Raw genomic sequence first — 24,101 nt, 5'->3', positions numbered from 1 at the left:
AGAGCTGAACAGATATTTCATCAAAGAATTCACACAGATGGCATATTCGTTTGCTAAGGCTCCTGTAACAGGGCACCACAAAGTGGTGGCTTAACCAACAGAAATTCACTGTTCTGGGTGCCGGAAGTCTGAAACAAGATGTTGGCAGCGTTGGTTTCTTCCGAGGCAGTGAGAGGAAACCTGTTTTGTCCTTCTCTCCTAGCTTCTGGACTTTTGCTGTCAATCTTTGGCATTTCTTGGTGTGTAGATCTTTGACTTCTTGGTCACATGGCATTCTCCCTGTATGCATGCATCTGTGCCCAAATTTCCTCTTTTTCTAACAATACCAGTGTATTGGTATTCACAGATATAGGACTTTCACCAAGGTTACCAACCCTAATGATCTCAATCATCTACAAAGACCCTATTTCCAAATAAGGTCACATACAAGGAGTTCGAAATTTTTTCTGCAGGGAGGACACAATTCAACCCATAAAAGATGCAAATAAGCATATAAAAGATACTCAACCTCACTGGCCATTAGGGAAATTCAAATTAAAAGAACAGGATAACACTACACACCTATTAGAATGGCTACAACAAATATAACACAAGGACCTATGATACCAAGTATTGACCAGAATTTAGAGTAACTGGAACACTCATCTGTTGTTAGTGGGAGCACAGAATGGTACAACAAGTTTGGCATTTTTTATACCGTTAAGCATGCACATACCATATGATCCCAAAGCCCATTCCTAGATATTTATCAAAGAGAAGTGAAAATTTAGTTTACACAGAAAACCTATATATGAATGTTTATAGAACCTTACTCATAATCACCCCGAAATGGAAACAACCCAGATATTTTTTAATTGGAAAAATGATAAACATCTACAGTGTCTCCACATGGAGCCAACACAAGGAACAAACCTGACTTGCCCAGCCTCACGCAGGAATCTTAGGGGTGCTCTGGTAAGGGACAGAAGCTAGACACCGAAAGCCACATACTGTATGATCCCACTTCTATGAGATTCTGGAAAAGGTAAAATACAGACAGAAAATGGATCAGTATTGCCAAGAATGTCACGTAAGAAACTGCAGTGGTAGACGAATGAGTCTCTGAATTTGTCAAAACTCTTGGAACCATAAACCACAAAGAGATTCACAAAACCACCTCCCAGGGTCTGGGGAAGACCCAGGAAGGAGGACACACTGTGACAAACTGGTAAGACTCACTACAGGTGGGTTGCAGCCACGCTGGGGACAGTAGGAAGAGCAGACACCCTAAGGCTACAGATTCTCTGCAAACGTTCCACTCTCGTTGGCCAATGTTTTTCTCTCTCAAGGTATGTGTCAGCAATTCTGAAACTGTGTGTATACAAAGATCAAACCAAGAAAATGTACTGTGGATAAACCAGAGCCGGGCTTCTCACTGTCAGAGAAAGACATTATACATTTTAAAAAGTGTAGACTATAATAACGACCCAATGGTACCAGACTGGCATCTGAGGTTTCAGTATGAATTCAGAGACACAGAAATAAAAATAGATGTGTGTGTGCATATGTGCACATGCACGCATTCATCAGTTAGTATATAATGCAGTCAACCTAAAACATCTCACAATGGCCAAAGCTGAAATGATTGTAACAACAAAATAATGATAGTGTTGGATTTTAACCTATCAAAGAATACTACATATCCTGTCGAGTCCATATTGATATAAATAAATGAATGCACAAATAATGGCGGAGAACAAACAACTCTCCCTTGTAGAAGGATTCCAATTAGTAAAAGTAGAAGGAAGAAAAGAGACAGTCACCACTGGGCCATCATCAGACTTGCTGTAGATACAAAAACCATCGTGGCTGAGGAGCTCAGGGGACAAAACTTCAGGAGCAGAACATCGCACAGTCTCAAGATTACCTCTAAAATAAATATTAATGAATTACAAAGAGAAAAATGGTCACTTTATAGAGAAGAATCCCAGCAGAAACCACCTTCACTCAGGATAATGGTAAACATCCCCAGTCCCAGGACATGCGGACATCCCGTCCCCCCACCCCCGCCCCACCGTCTGCGCCGAGAAGGGCAGCAATGCAGAACCTCACTCTAAGCAGGAAAAAGCAGCAGATCGCCCCAAGCGGAGGCACCGCCTACGAAATCCCAGTGTGGCGGCCCTGAAGGGAGGCTGAGGAGGCATCACAGGCCGGAGTAGACGGGAGGCGAGGCACCTATGCGTGCAGAGTCCCGGATCTGAACGGGCGCAGGGGCACCGGCAACGGTGGGGGACTGAGAAGTCCCGGTTAAGGCCCGTAGGTCCATCCACAGCATTAACGCTATGCCAGGTTCTTGGCTCTGCCTGTCACGTCGGGGTCTGTGAGCTGTTAGCATCCGAGGAAGGAGTTAGGGGAGCTCTGCACCATTTCTGTCAGCTCTTCCGTATGCCTTAGATTATCTCAGTCTCAAAAGTATACAAAATAGTTCGACCTTTTCTGCTGGTTCATTAGGTATATCTTTTGACTCCCTCACCATCCATCAGTTTATATAAACTTTTTGAGGTTGTTCTACACACCCAACAATATGTTAGAAGCTGGGGGCCAGAAAAAAGATTGGCAGGTTCTACTGTGAGGAAGGCTCCCAGTCCAGGGAAGGGCTGTGAAATGCTGGCAGAGCTCGGGAAGGGGGACTGTCCCAAACTGAGCAGCTGCGCCACAATCCCTGGGAAGCCAGCAGGGCTGTGGGTTCAGGTCTGCCCTCATGAAATCTGCCCTTTCTCTCTGCTCTTCAGAATTAAGGCTTCTTGTAAACCTCTTTCCTTTGTTTCTGACACAGAAATGCTTGGGGATAATCTCTCCTTGCATTTTCTTAGGATGATTTTTTTCACCCCTTTCCTGGTTGATGTGGAAGAGATAGAGGTGTGGGTGTGTCTCCATCACACCACACGCGGGGGGACCCAAGCCCGGCAGGAGGGCTCGGACTGTACAGTCCCGATTTCACAGTGTCCTTGTGTGGCTCCTGAGGACTACAGAGTATTTCAAACTGCCAAGAAAATAGATGGGGTTGCCTAGAAGAACTTCTCTGAGTGGGAAAAAAAAGAGAAGAAATGAAATGTAAGTAAAGGTAGACAGACATGATGAAAGGAAAGAGGTGCACTGTTGAGATGCCTGGGGTTGGGTGGCGGATCTCCTGTGCAGCTCAGCCTCGCGAGGGTAACACATCTCAGAAGGTTACTGAAAAATGACTGGTATTTTGTTGTTATCAAGGGACCCTGGCAACCCCAAGGCCCATGGCAGATGAAAGGACGTCTCTATTCCAGCCACATGCACGAGTGTCTGAGGACCCAGTGCTAATCCTGAAGCAGCTACAAACGGATGGGGAGTAAAGGGTTTCTCACCCACTGCAGCCACAAGCCACTTGGAGCAGATGTCCCACATCAGCCCCAAACTCCTCACCATGGCCCCAGATGACAGGCACCGGCACCGCCTGCTCTCCGACTACCACCACCTCCACCCCTGCTCCAGGCTGTCCCATCAGACTCCTTTCCACCCCTTCTGCCCTTGACATTCCTTTAACTGTGATTCGCATGATGTGAATGACTGGGCTAAAGGAGTTAGGGTGAGTCTGTGTGGTCTGCTCTGAATATTGTAACCGGCACCCCAAAGGTCAATCCGGGGCAACTGAACCCACCAGGGCGGGTCCTGGACACACAGGAGGCAGTCACCACGACAACACCCAAATGCAACACGAGGAAGCCACCGGCCTGTATAAGGATGCCGTGAATAATCAACGTACATTTATTTCTGAATTACTTAAGGATCATAAGAGAGAAATGTTAACTCTTGGATTATAGAAACTTTAGTAGTTAAATACAGCACACGGGAATTCCATTTGAATAACAAGAGAAAGTACAACAGCAAATGAAAAACAGCAACTTGAAATACAAAGGTAAAGCAACCAAATAAGAAATTTTGTTAATAAGAAAAAATATATGTCCCATGTCTTTATTACATACTGTACAAAATAAAATATTGCACCTTTAAGTCATATAATAAATATATACAAAGAGTATTTTACAAATGATCTTCCTTTTAATTTAAAAACCATCCACAGTTAAGCGTAAGTGGGGATTAATAGCTCGCGGGTGGCGTGTCCCCCTCCCCGTCGCCCAAGCGCCGCTCCCCCGCGTACGGCAGGGCTCGTCCCGCGTTAGGGGGGCTGAGGTTGGCACGCGAGGCCCGGTGCTCCGCCCGGTGGACACAGCGAACTCGCCCACTCGCTCCCCAGCGGCGGGGCTCGGGCCGCACAACCTGCTGCGGGGAACTGTCGCCAGCGGGCTGTGGGCGGCCTGCACACGTGCAGCTGGGACGCCGAATGAGCAGGCCTGACCACTTATTGGCGACATGTGCCGTCTAAAGCCGTAACTGGCAGAATGTAGGGGGAAGAGCCCCAGAACCCCGGTCAGCTTTAGAACTTCCAATTCAACGCTGGCCCCAAACGGCTTCAGCAGCGACATTGACCCCAAACACAGCATCTCCCTGATACTGTCACTCACAGCTCCCTGGGGACCCCGTCAAAACGCAGCCCGAGTCCGCCCGCACCTGGCCCGAGCCCTGCCCCCTGAAGCCGGCTCTAGCCTCCACCCTAAGCGAGCTCCCACTTTCACCTGCAGTCCGACGACTAACACTGACCCTAAACTTACTCAGCAAATCCGACCTCTAATCCCCAGTCCTACCTCTAACTTCCAGCCTCACCCTAGTGTACTCTGGATTTACTGAAAAATCAGTCCAAATGGAAACAATTATTTACTATAAACAGTTCTTCTCAACTGTCATGTTTCATATTTAGATTACTTTCTTATAGTTTCTCCAAAATAAAAATCCTTAGGAATACTAATTTTATGCATAAATTAGGTCTAATAAGGCTTTGCTTTTGTTTGTGTGCGAGAGAATAGTGCTTAGAAAAAGTTTCATTCACAGCTCTTAAAAGAAAGCTTTGAATATACTTCAAAATCAGTAGAAAAGGTTTACTTTCCCTCTCCTTTGATTTCCAAGATGCCTCCTGTGGTCCCAGATTTCTGTAGTTGTAAAAATGGCAGCAACACTTACTCTGTCTTTTCTTGCATGGATTCCTAAAAGTGAGGACAAGATGCCACCCCACCATGACCATTGGATTGGCCAGTGTCACCAGCCTGTCCAGAGCCATTGTTTTTTCTTCACCGACTAAACTTAAGGATCCGTAAAAACACCATAAGCACCAACATTTCACAACTACTGGCCACAGTTTCTAAAACCTAAGTGCCTTATAAACCTGTTGAAACCCTAAAACTTGAGAGAAGAGAAAGTCATCACTTGCTGTGTGTCCCAAGTCCTCAGGACGTCCCACTCTGTCCTGGTCCACACGTCACAGGAAGAAACAGCATGAGACAAGTGCTGGTGATCTCGGTGGCTTCCTGATTAGGGCACAATGAGGTCCCAGGTGCAATGCCTGCTAGGGCATTCGTGTTTGTCCTGGAATGTATCAATGAAAAGATGGGTTAAAAACTCACCAAGGGCAAATGACAGCACAGAATTCTAACCATGCCGATTTTGCATGGACCTCGGTTTGACTGCAGAATCAAGAGCTCTTGAAGAAATACGCTCTTCAACCAGGCTCACAGGGAAAAGAGCTTTTCATTTTTGTTCTATCTTCACAGCAGCTTTATGACCCACCCTCACCCCAACCAAAGGCTTATCATTCTGGACATGGCTGGCAACACCTTTGTCTGTAGAGGCCTAATAAATGCAAATTAAGGTGCTTTACAGACATATGGGAGGAACTTGGGTCTGTGGAGCTTCCTGCAAAAACAAAATCCATTTAACACACAGATCATTAGAGACCAAGTGTTTTGTTCTATGAAAAGCCTAAGTTGAGATCACAGAGTGAAGGGAAGAAACTAGGTGTGGCTAGGGCCACTGCTTTGCACTAGAGTCAGAAGTGCACTGAGCTCGCTTCTCGGCCTGGCCAGTGACCTGTCACTGCTCCCTGGGGACCTCACAGCCCTCCTGGGCTTAGTGCTGTGGCACTGAGCTTTGGGAGGGTCATGGACCCCTTGGAAAACTTACAGAAGCTATAGACCTGCACCCTAGAGAAACACACATACAATTCAATTGTACATATAACCCCAGGGCATTTGCACACCTGCACAGTCCCATCCATAGAATACCTGTCTCAGGCGATGAGACTGTCAGGCAGAAGGGGAGTCCGTGCAGAGGCTGCCAGCGCTGGCTGGCGGGCAGTAACCAGTATGGCCGACTCCCTGCTCATTCAACTGCTTTTCCACTCAAGAACGCTAGTAGCCCCAGCACAAAGTGGCTAATCACCTACTGTGCCAAGATCCCACCTCCTCTGCATGGCCCCCCAGATGCTACACCGACCAGGCAGGCACCTCAGAGGGTCTGGTCCCACAAGCCTTTGGGGCGGTCCTGATGCCTGTGAGGGGTACGTACTCTCACAGGGGGGCCTGAGACAGGGCCGCCAGGAAGCTGGTTTCTTTGCAAGCACACAGTGTCTCTCGGCCACCGGTTTGCAGCTGCTGGCTTGGACGCAGTCAACCCTGCGGGACTGGTAGCCCTGGCCACAGGTTGCAGTGCAGGCTCTCCAAGGGCCTGTGCGCCAGCACACATCACAAGCCACTGAAGAGCAGTTCTTCCTCAAGGTGGGTCTGCAGTGAAACAAAGAACAAAGAGTGGGACATGGGAGAAAAGGGGCATAACTTCTTGAATCCAGCCTTTTACTGCACCGCATTTTCAATATACTGAAGGTCTGACAATGAGAACCCTATTCGCCAGACAACTGATTCGCACGCTCAGGGTGACTTAGCAGTGGTGGTACAGCCACGACCATGCCAGAGGCAAGCAAACCACGTTTCCACGAACTTCCAACGCCACGCCAAGGCACACACCTCAAACCGTACGCCGTCCTGATGAGCTGGAGAGGTTTGAGTTCGGCAAGGAAGAGAGGAATGACTTCCCATCAGCGGCTTCCCATTAGTCGCCGCACTTCGAGCTTGCTTACGTAGCACTTGCAATATATTCCGGTGTGAGCACGCATGTGTGTGCGAGGCATCCCGCGGAAGAGAAAGGCTTTCCCATTTACATTCAGGCCACACCGTGACTCACAGTCAGAGCCAACCAGCGCCATTTGGGGAAAGGGGGCTTTTGCTGGTCTCCTTGCCCTTTAAACAGAACTGGAAGCTAACGGCCTCGGATTTTTGAAAAGATACTTACCCCGGAGGATACAGGCCCCCTCAGTGGGCCCCCTCTGGGTACGTGGCCCTGCGTCTAGGATGGGGCTCCTGGAAGATGGGCTGGCACCACGTGGACAGCCCCCCGCCCGCAGAGGTGACGGGAAGAGGGCTCTCTCCCTCCCAGAAATGTGGAGGTCGCTGGGACAAGGCATGCGAACTTGAAGGCTGGAGCCATGGTGGCTATATTCTGCCACGTGGGTCAGAGAAGTAGAAGAAAGACTATTCAGAAAGAACAGGGGGATGAATTAGCAGCACAGCCATGAGTGGGGAGGAGGAAAAAACCCTAATGAGTTCTCGCTTCCTGGTTACAGTCCTTCCTGACGGCTGACGGCTTGAGACACTTTTGGGGTTCCTATAGCAAGGCTCCTTATCGGGGCGCATAATCTATCAGGGGTGTTGAAACACCACTGGAAGGGCAGTAAAACGGAGAGAATTGTGGTGACCCGAGTATCTCCAGGGCGAAGTTGGAGGCAATACTGCGATTAGCCAGTAGGGGGAGACGCCACCAAAGGGTTTACCTAACACTGACCCCAGCTGCTTGTGAGATTTATCAGCAGGAGAGGCAGGAGGGCGTCTGGTCACCGCAGGGGTTTGTTTCCCTCGGTGGGTGTGAATCTTAGGGCCAAAAGTTGAGTTTCTCTGGATACAGGGCAGAGACTGAATACTCACCCTGTAGAGATCAGCTTTTCAGAAAAAGGTTGAACAATTCCAAATACTCAAAAGAGCACATTTGAAGGGACACCAAATTGTACACAAGTATTGGGTGGTCCTGTCTTCCTAAGAAATCTACCCTCTTTGTATAAATCACTCCGAGCTGACTTTTGTTATTTCTAGCCCGGAGGACCTTAAATCACAGAGCCATTTCTGCTTCGACGGAAGGCAGGGCCAGTGGGGAGTCAGAAGCAACCAGTGAGCTTCCCGGATAGAAAAGACGGGAGGCGCCCAGGGAGCTAGAGAGCAAGGCAGAAGCTGAAGCCACAGGCTGGTCACTGGGGATCCAGTGACAGAATGGACGGCAGGTCCAGCAGAGCACATCACTTCCCCCTGGCCAGGGCTGGGGGTGGGGACACCTGAGCTAGGGGGCCCAGTCTGGGCACTGGCACCATGCGCACCACTGGGGACTTGTGTTTTTCTGTCTAAAACATGGAAGTAGAAATGGCAGCAGAAATCATAAAGTAACCCTGTTTCTACTGGTCTGTCTCAGTTTCTCACTCCTATTCGGTCCGCTCCTACCTCAAATAACCCCGGTCACCAGTGGTCACATGGAACCACTGATCTGGGAGGGCAGTAGATTCCAAGGCTGGCTGGTTGTCAGAAGTACGTGGGCAGCTTTAAAAAGATATAACTTGCTGGGCTCCCTTCCCAAAGATTCTGAGTCACCAAGTGCAATTTGAGGCCCAAGAATTTTTTTTTTAAGGAAACTTCCTGGGTAATTCCGACTCTTGTCTAAGGTCAGGAATCATTGCTTTGGGGAAAATTCTCCATGTCCCCAAGCATTTGCTCGGGTCCCCATGTTGTCTTCTTGCCACAGGCGTGGGGTGTCTCTGACCTGGTCATCCTTACCCCCCTCTATAACACTTTCTGGTGGGGCCCATACCTTCCAAGCCCTTCCAGGGCCTGCAGAGGAGGCTAGTAGATGGCCTGCTCACCACTGATCCTCTACCCAGGTCACTAATGATGTCACGCCCCATAAAATACCTTCTAACATTTACGGAGGCCCCAGTACGGCACTGGGGCTCACCGTCTCGCCCACTGTGCCCTCTCCATGCAGTGTAAGGGGAGACCTGATATCTACTGCCTTCCTGGAACCCAAAGTCAGCACATCCAGACAGCAGAAGAACTGACAGGGCCAGAAAACCTCAAAAGAAATGCACAGTAGCTCTCGAAACTAACTTAGACTTTCATCCATAAACCACCAGATATTTGAGGAAAACCAACAGCATGTAAGAAAAGCATCAGGATATAAAAGCAGAACAGCCAACCCTGGAGAAAACAGAAATCATAAAGAAAATGAAAGGCAACTTAACTCTTTTCCCCTAAAGCTCTAGGAAGTTTTCTTCTATTATTTCTGTTAAAAATTTCTACCCTGCCAGTTATTTCCACATCTTTTTCTGAAACTCTATCTAATCAGAAATTGAATCTCCTAATAGATCTTTCCATGCCTTTTACTTTCTCTCTTTTCTCCTTCCTGCTTCTGTTACCAGTGGTTGGAACATTCACGGCATATCCAAGGGGCTGAAAGAACAATGCGGCTAATGCGGCTGGAAGGCAGAGTGAGGTCTTGGATGAGGAGGTGACTGTGCAGCATTTTATAAGCCACATTACGGATTTTGGTTAATCTTCCTAAGAGCAAGTGAAGCTGCTACAGTGATTTTAAGCTAGCAGGAAATGGGGTGGGCTGGTGGTTTGATCAGATTTGCATTTTGGGAAAGATTTCTCTGGCTGCAGTGTGGAGACCGGGTTAGAGGGAGGAAGGATGGATCGAGGTAGACCAATAGGTTGGCCTGGCCAAGCATAACTGTCGTAGACAAGGAAAAAAGTAGATGGATTGGAGAAAAAAATACAGGAGCCAAAAGACATAAAAAAAAAAAAAAGTAATCAGAAAAGTACAAATTATAGTAAGATACAAGTTTTCATCCATCAGATGGGCAAACATTTCTTTAAAATGGAAAATCTATATAATGTTGATGAAAAAGGAAGCAACTCTCATACACTGTTGGTACAGACACCTTGATGGGAATTTAGTATTATCAGAATAAACATGCCTGTCAATTCAATTCCATACCTAAAATCTATCATATGAGAACATTACCCTTTGTGCATAAAGATAGTGTGTTCTAGGATGTTTACTGCAGCATTTGCTCATAATAACAACAAAAAACAAAACAATTCAATGTCCATCAGCAATACAATGAGATAATATTAAATAAAACAGTTAAAAAGAAGAGAGTGAATCTTGTGTACTACAATGGAAAAAAGGTCTATAATACATCGATAAGTACAAACAGCAAGTTTCAGAAAAATATGTCTGGTATGTTGAAAGCCTCACTCCATCCACATGGGTGTCTGTTCCAAACCTCCGTGAGAGAGCAGGGTGAAACTTCTGGGATGATAACATAGCACACGCTGTGTGGTCTCTATCTTCTCAGCAAAATGGGAAACCAGATGGTCTGCTGAGAAAGAAGGCGGCTGTCCCAAACATTTCCTAGTTGAGGAGGATGGTTCTGGCTTGAAATGCAACTGACATTATGTTGCCAAACCTCACTCAAGTCTCAAAACAGTACCTGAGCCGACTGCCAAGGTCTTCTTTCCTCCCTCAAGACTCAGGATGTGGGGCACCTCCTATCAGTTGGCTGCTTAGGTGCTTCACACTAAGTAAGCCAATCAAAACTTGCCCACCATTAATTTCCAATGGACCCTAACACACCCCATTTTGCAGATAAGGAGACTGGTCAGCCAAGGTCACACCGTAGGAGAATAGCAGAATGCCAGAGCCCCTGACCAGCGTGCCCTTCAGCCTCTCGCCTGGCCCTCTTCTGGTGGGGCACGCTCCCGGTTGGGGGGGTCGCCAGGTGGAAGGGGTCTGGGGCTCTCCGCGACCTCACACACAGCGCTGTTCGTCTGCACCACCTACCCGCTCAGACTTTCATGCAGGAGAACAGCAAGCTCCTTTCTTGTTTAGGGCCCTCAACAAGATAAAAGCTTATTTTATTCTTGGCTAAACCCCTGGGCCAATCAATAGCCTAATGAAAACAGTTTGCAAACAGAGGGATAAAGCAGTTCATTGAAAGCATTAGGGAGATTTAACCTGTGAGCCTGAATGGAAGGTGATCGGGCTCCACCAGCCTGGAATACAGAGGGAGAAACATCTGCCTGTTCAAGCTACTCTTTTTTCTGGTTGGGGTGCCTCTCCCTCTGCTGAACACCCACATAATATACTTTGCAATTATAAATAGTACAGATTAATTAATATTTAGCGTATCGTATCCTATTGAGGGTGGCACTGCAAGAAATCACGATGTGAAGGGCTTGTCCACTGTGAGCCCTGCAGACAGAAGCAGCTCCGTTAGCAGGCAGCCACGGTCAGGACAGAGGCAGGGGAGGGGGCTGTTGCCTGGGGGCGGGGGGGGCAGTACCTCTTCCTGTCCCCGCAGTCAGAGTGAGAGCCGGTGTGGTGCTGACATACCCCGAACTGCCGCTGCGTCCCCACCGTGTGGCCCAGGCAGCGTCCGCGACACTGGAACAAAGCAAAACACCATGTTAACAACCCCGCGAGCTCCTGCCTGGAACCAAAGCCCAGCTCCGGGGGTCGGCTGCCCGGGGGTGGGAGGCAGGGCGGGAGCGCAGCTCCAAGGGGCACCGGGGAGGCGCCCGCGTATCCCCCCCATCCCCGAAGCTGCGACCACTCTGCGGGGAAGGGAGAAGGCAGGGCCAGTCTCCGACTGATGGGGCTTAGGGTCCAGCAACGGCTGGGCCTGAAACCGCAAGCAACCGGCACGTCTGCATTTTCTTACTCTGAGCAAGAATGGAGGCTTGGGTGGTAAGGTGAGTGCAATTGCAGAAAAGGAATAATTTTGATGTGTAGTTCTTAAATTTGCTATGTATATTCCTAATACTTCTTAACTTTTTTCTTATAATTTGTTTCATGCTTGAAAACATCTCTCCCGTCATGATAGCTCTATTTCAGGTTGATTTTACTTTGAGCACTTTAATAAAGCCAGAATTTATTCGGGTGTGTGCTCCGGGTTTAGGCTCTGGTTTTACTTACCTTTCTTACATTATTAACCAATATCCTCCATCCTATCTTTTTTTTTTTTTGCCAACAACTTTGAGATAAAATTCACATACCATACAATACCCCTTTAATGTATCCGATTTAATGCTTTTTAGAGTCGGGCACTCACCACCACACTTTTAGAATCTTCCATCATCCAAAAACAAACCCCACATTGTTTACCAGTTCCTCCCAGATCCCCCCATCGCCTCTCCCCCCAGGCCTAGACATGCACAGATCCACTTTTTGTTTCTACAGATTTACTCATTCTAGACACTGCGTATAATGGCATCATACAGTATACGGTCTTGTGCATCTCTTGCCTTATTTACCCTCTACCATCAAATTTTATCTACTTTGTAATATATATCAGTACTTCATTCCTTTTAATGGCCAGGTAATATTCCATTGTAGAAATAACCCATTTTATGTATCTTTTCATTTTTCCCCTTTTTGTGATTATGGCTTGTGATTTAAGTTGTTTCCACTTTCTGGTAATTATGAATAATGCTGCCATCAGCATTCACTGTACAAGTTTTGGTGTGGACCTATGTTTTCATTTCTCTTGGGTATATATGCCTCTGAATGGAATTGCCGGGTCACATGGTAACCCTGTGCTTGACCTTTTGAGCAACTGCCAGACTGTGCTTCAAACTCCCCCTAGCAATGTAAGAAGACTCTACTTTCCCCACATCCTCACCAGCACTTGCTATTATCTCTCTGATTAATGGTAGTGGGTGTGAAGTGGTATCTCCATGTGGTTTTGATGTGCATTTCCCTAATAATAATGATGTTGAGTACATTTTCATGTGCTTCTGTATATCTTCTTGGAGAAATGCCTGTTCAGAACCATTACTTGTGTTTTTATTATTGTGTTGTGAGTGTTATATATTTTAGATACAAGTTCCTTTTCACATATATGATTTTTAATTATTTTCCTCCATTCTGCAGGTTATCTGTTCACTTTCTTGATTATGTCCTTTGTAGCTCAAGTTTTAATTCTGACATAGTCCAATTTATCTTTTTTGTTTTTGTGGCTTGTGATGTTTTTGATGTCATATCTAAGAAACAATTTCCTAATTTAAGGCATGAATATTTATATCTACATTTTTTTCCAAGAGTTTTACAGCTTTGCTCTTAAATTTAGGTCTTTATGAGTTAATTTTTTGCATATGGTGTAAACTAGGGCTCCAACTTCCTTCTTTCCTCTGTGGGTGCCCAATTGTCCTGTACCATTTGTTGAAGAGATTATCCTTTCCCCAGCAAATGGTCTTGTCACCCTTTTAGGAAGTCAGCTGGCACTGATACATGAATTGACCTCTGGCCTTTCAATCCCATCTCCTTAGTCTGCGCGTCTACCCCATGCCCTCCCGAACACTACGCCTGTGTAGTGAGGTGTGAAATTGATCTGAGCCCTCCAGCTTTGTTCTTTCTAAGGATTGTTTTGGCTATTCTGGGTCCTTTACATTTCCATTTGGATTCCGGATCAGCTTGGATTTTGATAGGGATGGTGCTGAATCTGTAGATCACTTTGGGGAGTGTTGCCCCTTTAACAATATTAAGTTTTCTGATCCATAAATATGGGTTGTCTTTCCATTTATTTAGATCTTCCTTCATTGCCTTAAAAAAACATTTTTAGTTTTATACTATCTTTTAAAAACCATTCTTCCCCCTCTGATTAACACCTTTGAACTTTAAACCCACTTAACACAGGTCTGTTTCTGGGCTCTAGTTATATTCCACGGCTCATGTCTGCTGCTGCACTAATTCTGCACTACTTTACCTAAAACAGCTTTGCAACAGCTTCTGGCACTGGATAATGAAGGCACATTCTGGGACGCTAAGACCCCCACCCCTTAAGATCCAATCACCAATGCAGAACACCCCCTACCCCTACTCCTTCCAAACGCGCTTCCTCACCCACGAGCTGCTGCTCCCTCTCTCTGGGGCAGCCACTTCCTCTTTCAGATAATAAAATCTCTTGCGTGGCCGCGTCTCCTGAGTCATTCTGGGGTAAGGAGGGTCGCGGCGAGATACCCTTTCAGGTAAGGCAAATCTCTCCATACCTCTAACAATCTGTCTTTCTAAAATTTCTTGTCCTCATTTGTTCTCCCATATGGATGCCAGGATTACCTTAAATTCCAAAAATGGACATCTTCACAGTACTAAGCATACCTGTATTTGTCCAACTTAACTTTATGTGTTTCAATGATACACATATATTTTTCTTTGTGGGTTAACTTGATGGTTAACTTTATGTGTCAACTTGCCTGGGCCATGGTGTGCCCAGATATTTGGTCAAGAACTATGCTGGGTATTTCTGTGATGTTGTTTTTAGATGAGATTAACATTTAAATTGGTCATCTTGTTAGGCAGGAAAACAGACATGAGTGGGGTAGAAAGAGAAAAAGGTCAGTAAAGTCCCCTAGAAAAGATTTGGTTAACCATTTAAAACTAGAAATCCAGCAAAGAGCCAGAGTTAATGAGTTAATCAGTTAAAGATCAAAAGGTCAAGAGCAACTTGCATAGATAAGGAAAAGTATTGGCACAGCCCATGTCTTCATTGTGTCAATTAGATCATTGTAAGATTTCCTCCAGCCTGCTAAAAGGCCCACCTACAAACAGCATAAAAAGACAGGGAGATCCCACCTTAAAGCCAAAATTGCATTTTGAAAAAACCCAGGAAGTTAAGAAGAAAGATTCTTAACATGCTCTTTACCACACAGCAGATAACTCTGACCACCTCGGAGGAAGGGCGGACAGTTTTGATTGATAAGCTAACTTTGCAGGATTAGCTAGAGGACTGATAAGAAACTTAACATCTCATCAAAGATACTTGAGACCACTTAACAAGTCCACACCCCCAGCCCTTTATCACATTCCTGAAAAAAATCCTTAAAAGGGGGAATCCCCAACCTTTCAGGGCGCTCCTGTCTCTGAAGTCGCTCCGCTCGCACTTTCTAAGTAACTTTAAATGAAACTTTTACTCTGCTTCACTACTGTGTGTCTGCCCTTCAGTTCTTTGTCATGGCGGGACAAGGACGGAGGAAAGTGCACAACGCCTCCCACCCAGCAACCTGAGGAAAGCTGACTGCTCTCTCTAGTGTGGGTGGGCCTCGTGTAATCAGTAGAAAGGGTGACTGTCTTTATGTATATGTATCTATATTTCTCCCCCCACTAGTTCTGTTTCTCTGGAGGACCCTAATCCAAGGTGCTCAGATTTGGTACCCAGAAGGGAGGTGCAGCAAATACCTAAAAACATGGAAGTGGCCTTGGAACTGGGTGATGGGGGAAGGCTGGGAGAGTTTTAAAGCACATGCTGGAAAAAGCCTAGATTGCCTTGAAGGGAAAGTTGGTCGAACGATGAACATTCAAAGTGATTCCCGTGAGGTTTCAGGTGGAAACAAGGGACATGTTACTGGAAACTGGAATAAAGGCAATCCTCATTATAGAGTGGCCCCCGACTTGGCTGAATTGGGGTCTAGTGTTTTGTGGATGGTAGAATTTGCCAGTGATGAAACTGGATATTTTTCTGAGGTGGTTTCTAAGCAAAGTGTTCAAGGCACACCTGGCTTCTTAATGCTTAGAGCAAAATGTGAGAGGAGACGGGTAAAGCGAAGGAATCATGAAGAAAAAGGAACCAGCGCTTTGAGATTTGGAAAATTCTCAGTCCACCCATATTTCAAAGAATGAGAAGGTGTGTCCTGGACGGAACACAGAAGATGTGGCTGGACAGTCACCCCAGAAGGAGATCACCCACAGAGTTAATCGCCATCCCAGCAGAAGCCCAGAATAAAGATGGGTTTGTACCAGCAGAGACGATGCTGGTTTAGACTAAAGGGAACAGAGGGGGGACAATAAAGGAAAGCGTTTGAACCTTTAGGATTCTGCAGGTGGGATAATAAGGCTATTCAACTGCAAGCATCCTCATCCTTCAAGGAAAGTGAAGAATAACCCCAGAGGCTGTCAGGGATCATTAGCGCTGCCCCTCCGACTGCCGGCCCGTAGGAAGGGCTGTTCCTTTCTCAGTGACTGAAGGGTCAGCCCCTCATCTCAGTTTCGGTGGCCAAGCTGCCCCTGCCCAGGGCTCAGGGGCCACAGTGGTCAGGCTGCTGCCTCGGGCCAGGGAGCAATGCTCCTGCTCCAGTGAGTCTGGGGGGCAGAGCACCGAGCTAAAGAATCATTCTCAAGCCTTGAGATTGATGGAATCAGCTTTTCCAGATTTGGGGCTTGATTGGGACCCATCACCCCTTTCTTCTTTCTGATTTTTCTCCTTTGGAACCAGAATGTCTATTTTATGTGTGTCCCACTGTTGTATTTTGGAAATATACTGGTTTCACAGGTTCATAGCTGGGGAGGGATTTTGCCCCAGGATGACTCATTTCTCACCCATACCCGATTTAGGTGACATTTAGTGAGACTTTGAACTTAGAATTGATGCTGGAATGGGCTAAGATTTCTGGGGATATTGGGATGGAGTGAGTATATTTTGCATGTGAGAAGAACATGAACTTTGGGGTCCAGAGGGTGGGATGTTATGGGCCAAACTACATGCCCTCAAAATGTACATGCTGAACCGCCAGTGTGACTGGGGGTGGGAGGGGGTCTATCAGAGGCACTGAATGTGGCCACAAGGGTGGAGTCTTAATCCAACAGGGACAGCGCTCTCACACGAAGATGCGACACCAGAAACCCCCGTCTCTCCCAGTGCACAGGGACCATGTGAAAACATGGTGACCCCGTGGCTTGTCTACAAGCCAGACAGGCCTCACCAAAACCAACCCTGACAGAACCTTGATCTTGAACCTCTAGCCTGCAGAGCTGTGTGCAAGTAAATTCCTGTTGTCTAAGGCACACACTCTGGTGTTTTACTAAGACAGCCCTAGCAGACTAATACACTGTGTTCCTGTGCATTTCCTTATAATTTTTTTCACCAATATTTTTTATCATCATATTGTTCAAGGTGGCATTTGGGATGCGGGTTCTGAGCGTTTATGCCCGTGTCATTCAGGTGGCCCTGCTCCTTCCCAGAGGCGGCTCTGACTCCCAAGCACCAGACTAGCCCATGTTGGGGCTTCTGTCAGCAAACTACTGCCTTCAAACGGCCCAACCGTGGTCGCCTTGTATTGGAAGACAGAGATACTATGGTTTCCAAAGGTGATCCTTGAAGTCAGACACACACATTTATTTTAGACCGATCAGAGTCCCCACCCCACACCCCAAAATGTATTAGAAACAAGGTGATGATTATAGTGTCAAAACACTACACGTGTCAGCTTTACCTGGCCTCCTGGTTCAATGACCCCCTGGCCACATGGGCGAGTGGAGCACGGCCTTCTTCCCAGAGGCCTGCTTTTGGGGGTGCAGGCCCTTGGGGACATCACCTGCACAGTCCCGTCGGCTCTTCCACGCCTGCATGTCACTTGCCGGCTGTGGAGTCCTTCCCCGCAGGACACGGAGCACTCTGACCACGCGCTCGTGAACCACCTGGGGACGGACACCACAGCGGTTAGGGAGGGCTCGCGTGCCAGACCTCCGGGACGTCTGCAAAGGAGTAACGTGGATCCTGACACTGTGGCTGCTTCGCGGCCGCCCCGCGTCTCTGCGGCCTCCCTCTCTGGTTTCCTCTTACTCCGAACCCCACGTAGAGACAAGCAGCCCAGGGTGGGTACGGCCATCTTCAAGCATACTGGCACTGTCACTTACGTGGCCCCAGAGAGGAGAAATAGGGCAAACTGAGTGGAGATTTCAAAAAGGTGGCATTCTACTCACTGAAATGAAAGTGAAGGAAATATTTTTAAAGCACCTATGAACTGTTTGCTCTGTGAGAGGTGTACACATATCTTACGTGATTCTCATGTTATTCCCACTCTTATAGGGAAGAAGCCAGCACCCAGGGGGTTAGATAACCAGGATATGGTTGCCTAATAATACGCCAGCAGAGCCAGGACTGGATTGAGATTCACCTGACCCTGAGCTTCACGTTGTAGTAATGCCAGGGGACGCCGGAACCGGAAACCTCTGCCATACTGAGTCTGTCCTGAAGGTGCTCGAGTGGCTGCTGGGATTCTGCAGAGCGGGGGTGCTGGGGGGCCCCAAACTGAGGACCATTCTCCAGGGAGCTATGGACGTGACTGCCGAAAGAATTGTGCTTTTCATTGACACTAGGCTCCAACTGAAATTTGGTATTTCCTTCCATTATGAATGAAGGCCACAAAATACGGAGCACTAGCAATCCCCAGATTGTGCTGCCGACAGCAGCTTCTCATGACATTACCAAGCGGCAGGCATCTCACAAAATCACTTCTATTCATCATCACTTCAAAATCAATGTACCATTAGATCTTATTTTTAGTGTGTTAATAGAGACCTGGCTCTGCTCATGCTAAGAGTGTGCAAAAGGCTTGAGAATATTTAATAAACAAGGCTGTTGAGAAATTTCCCTGTGCAGATCCTTTCCACTTGGTGAGGCTCAGACACTGATACAAAGCAGCTTTCTAGGATCAGTTTCCCTGCTAGTTCCTGCAGCATTCACTTGCTGCCCCCTGAGTGACGGATGGCCCTTAGCAGGAGGTCCTCCTTTGAAGACTGCGATGGGTATGAAGATGCCAGTCAGGGTGCCTGGTGCCTGCACTCTCCATAGTTCTTCTAAGGTCATGAGCCAAGCATCTGTTTTATTTTACAGTGTGACCTGCCTCCCGCGTGCCTCTAAGGCACAACGGTTGCACCCAGTATGGGAATCTGCATGAAGGCAGTGACATTAAGCACACCTCCATTTTATCCTCAGTAAAATGGGCTTAATAATAGTGTCAACCTCCTAGGTTTGTGCCCAATAAATGCTACTATGATTTGTTTGTTGGGTTTTTTCCACTGTGGATTTTGGTTCCATCTGGTCAGTTATCTGCAAGGGACTGTGCTATTCAATCATTAACTCCTTCATTTCACAATATTTTTAGAGACATATATGGGGCAGACATTGTGCAAGTGCTGGAAATAAAGTGTGAAACAAAATAGTCATGGAGTTACTCTCACAGAGCTGCCAGTCTCGTGGGAAAGCAAGACAGATTGTGCTAAGAGCTCTGAAGAATGGTAAGGAAATATTAAAAACACACAGCACAGGGCTGGGTTTAGTTTGGAGGCCTAAGGTCAGGAAGCGTCTCCCTGAAAATAGATGAATAGAAATAACTAAGGGAAAAGAGAGGGAACAGTGTTATAGGTAGGTAGAGGGAACAGCATGTGAAAAGGCTCTGAATCAGGAGAGAGAATGGCATGATCTAGGAACAAAAAAAAGACCACTGTGGATGTAGATCAGATAACCAGGCCGGGGGAGACAGATAGAATGGTGGCTGGAGGCTCAAGCATGGAAGGACTTACAGTCTTTGACCCATTTATTCAGTCAGGCAGCAAATATTTACTGAGCTTCTGTTGAGTGCTAAGCATTTTGACCTTTGTCCTAAGAACAGCCAGTCACTGAAGGGTTTTAAACAAAGGAGCTTCATGAGGACTTTGTATTGTGAAAGATGATCTGCTCATACGGTGGGAGGCACCCTAGGGATGGGGACAAGAATGAGGTGGCCCCAGAATAGTCCATGTAAGAAATGATGGTGGCTCGGACTCCAGGCGCAACAGTAGAAATTGATGGGAACGGATGGAAATGAGAGAAGAAGGGGTCTCGGATCCAGTCGTTGAGATCTGGACCCTGGGGTCTGAGCAGGTCGGCTGGAGATCATGAGCTGGGCCTGGGACGTTTGATTAAACTATTGATTTGTATCCTCTATTCATAGGTTTTACTGCCAGGGGTAGAATCTAGGAAGTGCCTCTGGCGGTTCTGGCCACCGCGTTACCTCCTGGGCAAACCCTGAGGTCAGCTTCTCTGGGCTCCTCAGGAGCAAACAGCGCTGGGAATGCAGGAAGCAAGTACGGGCAGCGAGCACAGGCGGGGCCTGCATCAGACCAACACAGTTTCAACCCTGGCCTCTGTAACCGTGCGGCCTCGGGAGCCTTCCCATCGTGAAGCAGGAAACGACCAGCACCTACCTGCCAGGGGACGGGGAGGCGCTGAGCAGGAAGCCTGGCTACACGGATCCTGCTAAGTAAACCTCAGTGGCGGACTTCTTAAGTCCAAATTACTGCGCCTCTCAAAGCAAGCAGCAACTAGGTACTGAGATGAGAAGAGAGACGGCACGTACCTCGCGGGGCAGTCCCGGATGTTACAGGGCTGGACCCCGGCCGGTGGCTTCTGGACGTGGCCACAGCGGGCCTCGCTCACTTCCCGCCCGTCGGCCAGCACACACTGGGGCCTCCGAACGCGCACTCCCAAGGGGCCGCAGGAGGCAGAGCAATGTGTCCAGTTTCCAAGCTCCCAGAAGGGCTCTAGGGAAGGGAAGGGACGGTCAGGACGGTCAGGTCGGCCCCGCGTGGGGGAGGATGACGGCATGGTCACGGACCACCGCGAGCCGTTTTCTGGGGAGCTGCCTGTCTGCCTCTTTGAGTAGCACACAGAGAAAGCCAGCACCAGCTGCAAGAGCGCCCCTGAGCCCCCATTTCCCCTCACCTAACTTACTGTAACAGCCGGTGGGAAGGGCGGCCAGAACAGGGCTCTTGGCCCGCAGCCTGGGAGAGAGTCTACCGAAGGCCAAGGAGACGTGCCGGACAAAGCCCCGAGCGGAGGGAGGCGCTGCCTGCTCAGCCCTCTCCACGCCGAGCCGGGGGGGCAGCAGGGTGGCCTTCCAGCCGAAGCCCTAACAGGCAGTTTCCCAGAGGTGGAGCCGGCAGAGAAATGGAGATGGTTCAGCAAGGACGGGAGACCACGCAGTAAGGGTAAAGGTGCATTTCAATTCCAGTCCTACTTTTCCATTCTTAGTCTGAACTTCAGATTAGTCCTCAAACTGCATAAATAATCTGTCATGGAGACATCTGGACAGGTAAAAATGGGCGTTTCCTTTAGAAAAGTTGACGCTGACCACCTCCCATAATTATAGTTTTATTTTAGTCCCCATTCCAAATGGCCTTTCCTTCCCTTCTGACATTTGGAAAAAGATGAGGTAGAACAGGATGATGGCAGATTTGGGTATGATCACAGAAGGTGCCAGATTTTCCTGTAATAATCCCAAGTAATTTCCAGCTACCAGCTGCGTCCACAGGCTCTCTCATGTAGCACAGTGATTTCTTTAACTTACGGTTTTCCGATTTTTCTTCCTGGCTCTTGAATTTTTGCCTTCAGTTGCACATGGCATCATCCGCAAAGCAGAGTCATAGAGAGTTTAGGTTGGGCCCCCCAGGATTACAGTTTATTTAAAATCATTTTTTTAAATAGCTGTTTATTGAGAACCTCCCAGGTGACAGGTACTGAGTTCGACACTTTTCACAGCAGATTTTCATTTAATCCTATGGCCATCTTGTGAATTAGATTATTTTTATTTGCAGAAGTGGAAACTAGACATTCTCAGTGACTTTCCCAAGGTCACTCATCTGACCACTTGACTGGATCCCAAGTATGTCTGACTCCAAATCCAGCTCTTTCTACATAGCTGCATTTCACCAAGATGCCTTGACAGCTCAAGACAGGATGCACATGCACTTCTTAAAAAGCATGGGTTTTTAAATTGAAGTATAATTCATATACCATAAAATGTTCAGGTATCAGGTGTGCATTTTTATGAATTATTAACATAACCATGATCCGAAACAAGGTATAGTAACATTTCATTACCTGGAAAAGCTTCCCAATTCCTCTCTGAATCAATTCCCCTCCCCTCCCAGGCAACTACCTGCTCATTTCTATCAGCATCCATTAGTGGTACCTGTTCTTGGACTTTGTATGATATAATATGATATGTATGATTTTGAGGTCATCCCTCTTTTTGTGCACATCAGTTCATTTTCTTTATTGCTACGTAATATTCCACCGTATGAATATACCAGTTTATCCATTCTCCTGTCAGAGGCCTTGATGAAGTAAAGGCTGCTATGAACATTCCTACACAATTTTTTTTGTCAATATGTTTTCATTTTTCTTGAATCAGTAGCTGAGTGGAGTGGCTGGGCCAATGGTAGGTTATGCTGAACTTTAGTAGAAAGGGCCGTATCTTTTTCCAAAGTGGTTGTATCCTTTTACAAGCCTATCAGCAGTGTATGAGGGTTTCAGTCGCTTTGCATCCTTGCCAGAATTTGGTATTGTTGGTCTTCTTGTTTTCCCTGGTCTGGTAGTTGTGAAATCATATCTCATTGTGGTTTTGACCTTCATTTCATTTCCCTGATGCCATCTGTATGCCTCCTTTTGTGAACTGTCTGTTCAGGCCCTTATGCCTGCGGGTCTTTGGTAGGGAAGGGAGAGTTCATTGCTAACCTAAGGAGGTTCTTCATATATTCTAGATACAAGTCCTTCATCAGGCATATATTCTGCCAATCTTTTTCTAGTCTGTGGCTTATCTACTCGTATACTCAGCGGTGTCTTTGATGAGCAGATTTTAAAGATTTTGATGAGGTCCAGTTTGATAATGTTTTTGTTTTATGCTTGGCAATTTTTGACACATGCATTTGAAAAGTAGTGCTAGCTACTCATTCCCATATAAGACTCTTCAATGGCTTCCCACTTTTTAGAAATAAACTCCAATCTTTACCTGGACCCTCAGCAACTCTCCATCTTCATCCCCCCCCCCCCTTTCCTCCTCGCTCCGCGGGCCCCCATCACCTAAATCTTCTTTCCTCCACCATATTAAGCCTGATCCCTCGGTATGACCCGTAAGTTACTGTTCCCTCTGCCACAAATGCCCCCTGCTCACGTCTCTGCACGGATGCCTCTAGCTCACCCTCGGCCTAAGCTCACACGGCCTCCTCGCGTCACTCCTGACCACCTTTCCTGAAGTGGCCTCGCCCAGTCACCATGTCACCACCCTGTTTTGTTTCTGTCATTGCCCTTCTCATGGGGAAATATCTTATATATTCATTTGCTGACATGTTCACTGTCCATCTCTCCTGCCGGCATGTCAGGTCCACGAGGGTGGGGGTCTCTTCTGTCCTGTTCACTACTAGGCGTGTCATATCTTCAGGACTCAACAAGGGTTTATTTAATTAATAAATGAATCTCTTCGAAATGCTAAGGTAAGGATCCACCGAAGGGCTGTATTTCACAGTGTGTACACACATGTGTGTGTACGTGCACGTGTGTGTGTAGGAGGTGATAGAACAATGCAGGCAGTGCTGATAAACACAATTTTTAAATATTTCAAAGCTTCAGCTTTAACCAGCAGTCTCAGCCTCATAACGGTCCAACATTTCTATTAATCGATTTGGAGGAGTTCTTTTCATCTTCACAGTCCATGGTACGGGGAGCTTCTCTCTGCCTTTGCACATCCTGGTTCCTCTGCCTGAAATGTTCTTCACCTTCCTGGAACAAACATCGTGACCTATATGAAAACCTGGTTGACCTCTGCACACAGTCAGGGCCTCTTCCTGGATGCTTCCATCATCCTCTGGTCACAGCGCCTGTCCTGCTTCAAGCACCTGTTTACACGACCGCCTCCCTCTGTAGGCTGAGTTTCTCTCGGGGTTGGTCACGTCTGCATCCCCGGTCCTGGCAAGAGCGAGTACTGGGCACATACTTGCTGAACGCTGCTAGAGATGCTGTGTCCCTCCACGATTCATACGTCAGACCCAACATCCAATGTGATGGGCTCAAGAGGTGGGGCCTTTGGCAGGTGATTAGGTCATGAGGGTGGAGCCCCCGTGAATGGGATTAGTGTCCTTATAAAAGAGACCCCCCAGGAGCTCTTCACTCCTTCCGCCAGCTGAGGACACAGCGAAGAGTTGGTTGTCTATGAACCGGGCAGCAGGTGCTCAACAGATACCTGGTGCCTTGACCTTGGGCTTCTCAGCTTCTAGATCTATGAGAAATAAATGTCTCTGGATGTTAAGCCACCCAGTCTACAGCAGCCCAAACAGGCTTAGACAAATGTTGAATGAATGGATAATAGTGAGTATAATAATGGTAGTATTATGCCTGAAAGTATATCCTCCAAATACCCCTGGATAATGATGTCATAAATTACATGGATCGT

The 24,101-nt window shown here is 47.3% G+C and overlaps 1 protein-coding gene across 9 annotated transcripts in view; it reads right to left on the bottom strand.

Moving 5' to 3' along the window:
- Positions 1 to 3,748: 3,748 nt before the first annotated feature.
- The window catches only part of ADAMTSL3 (ADAMTS like 3), a 258,020-nt gene continuing 237,667 nt past the window's right edge, over positions 3,749 to 24,101 (bottom strand). For all 9 annotated transcript variants that reach the window (XM_057494774.1, XM_036931908.2, XM_057494777.1 and 6 more), the window contains 5 exons: positions 20,232 to 20,415; positions 17,325 to 17,529; positions 11,405 to 11,505; positions 6,469 to 6,683; positions 3,749 to 5,490 (listed from right to left, as the gene is read on the bottom strand). In XM_057494774.1, coding sequence (XP_057350757.1) covers positions 5,471 to 5,490; positions 6,469 to 6,683; positions 11,405 to 11,505; positions 17,325 to 17,529; positions 20,232 to 20,415 — 725 coding nt within the window. In that variant the 3' untranslated portion in view covers positions 3,749 to 5,470. The remainder of the gene's footprint in view (positions 5,491 to 6,468; positions 6,684 to 11,404; positions 11,506 to 17,324; positions 17,530 to 20,231; positions 20,416 to 24,101) is intronic.

This window comes from Manis pentadactyla, chromosome 18, assembly GCF_030020395.1.
Source record: "Manis pentadactyla isolate mManPen7 chromosome 18, mManPen7.hap1, whole genome shotgun sequence".
NCBI classification, from domain to species: Eukaryota; Metazoa; Chordata; class Mammalia; order Pholidota; family Manidae; genus Manis; species Manis pentadactyla.
This window is presented reverse-complemented; position numbering and strand designations above follow the sequence as displayed.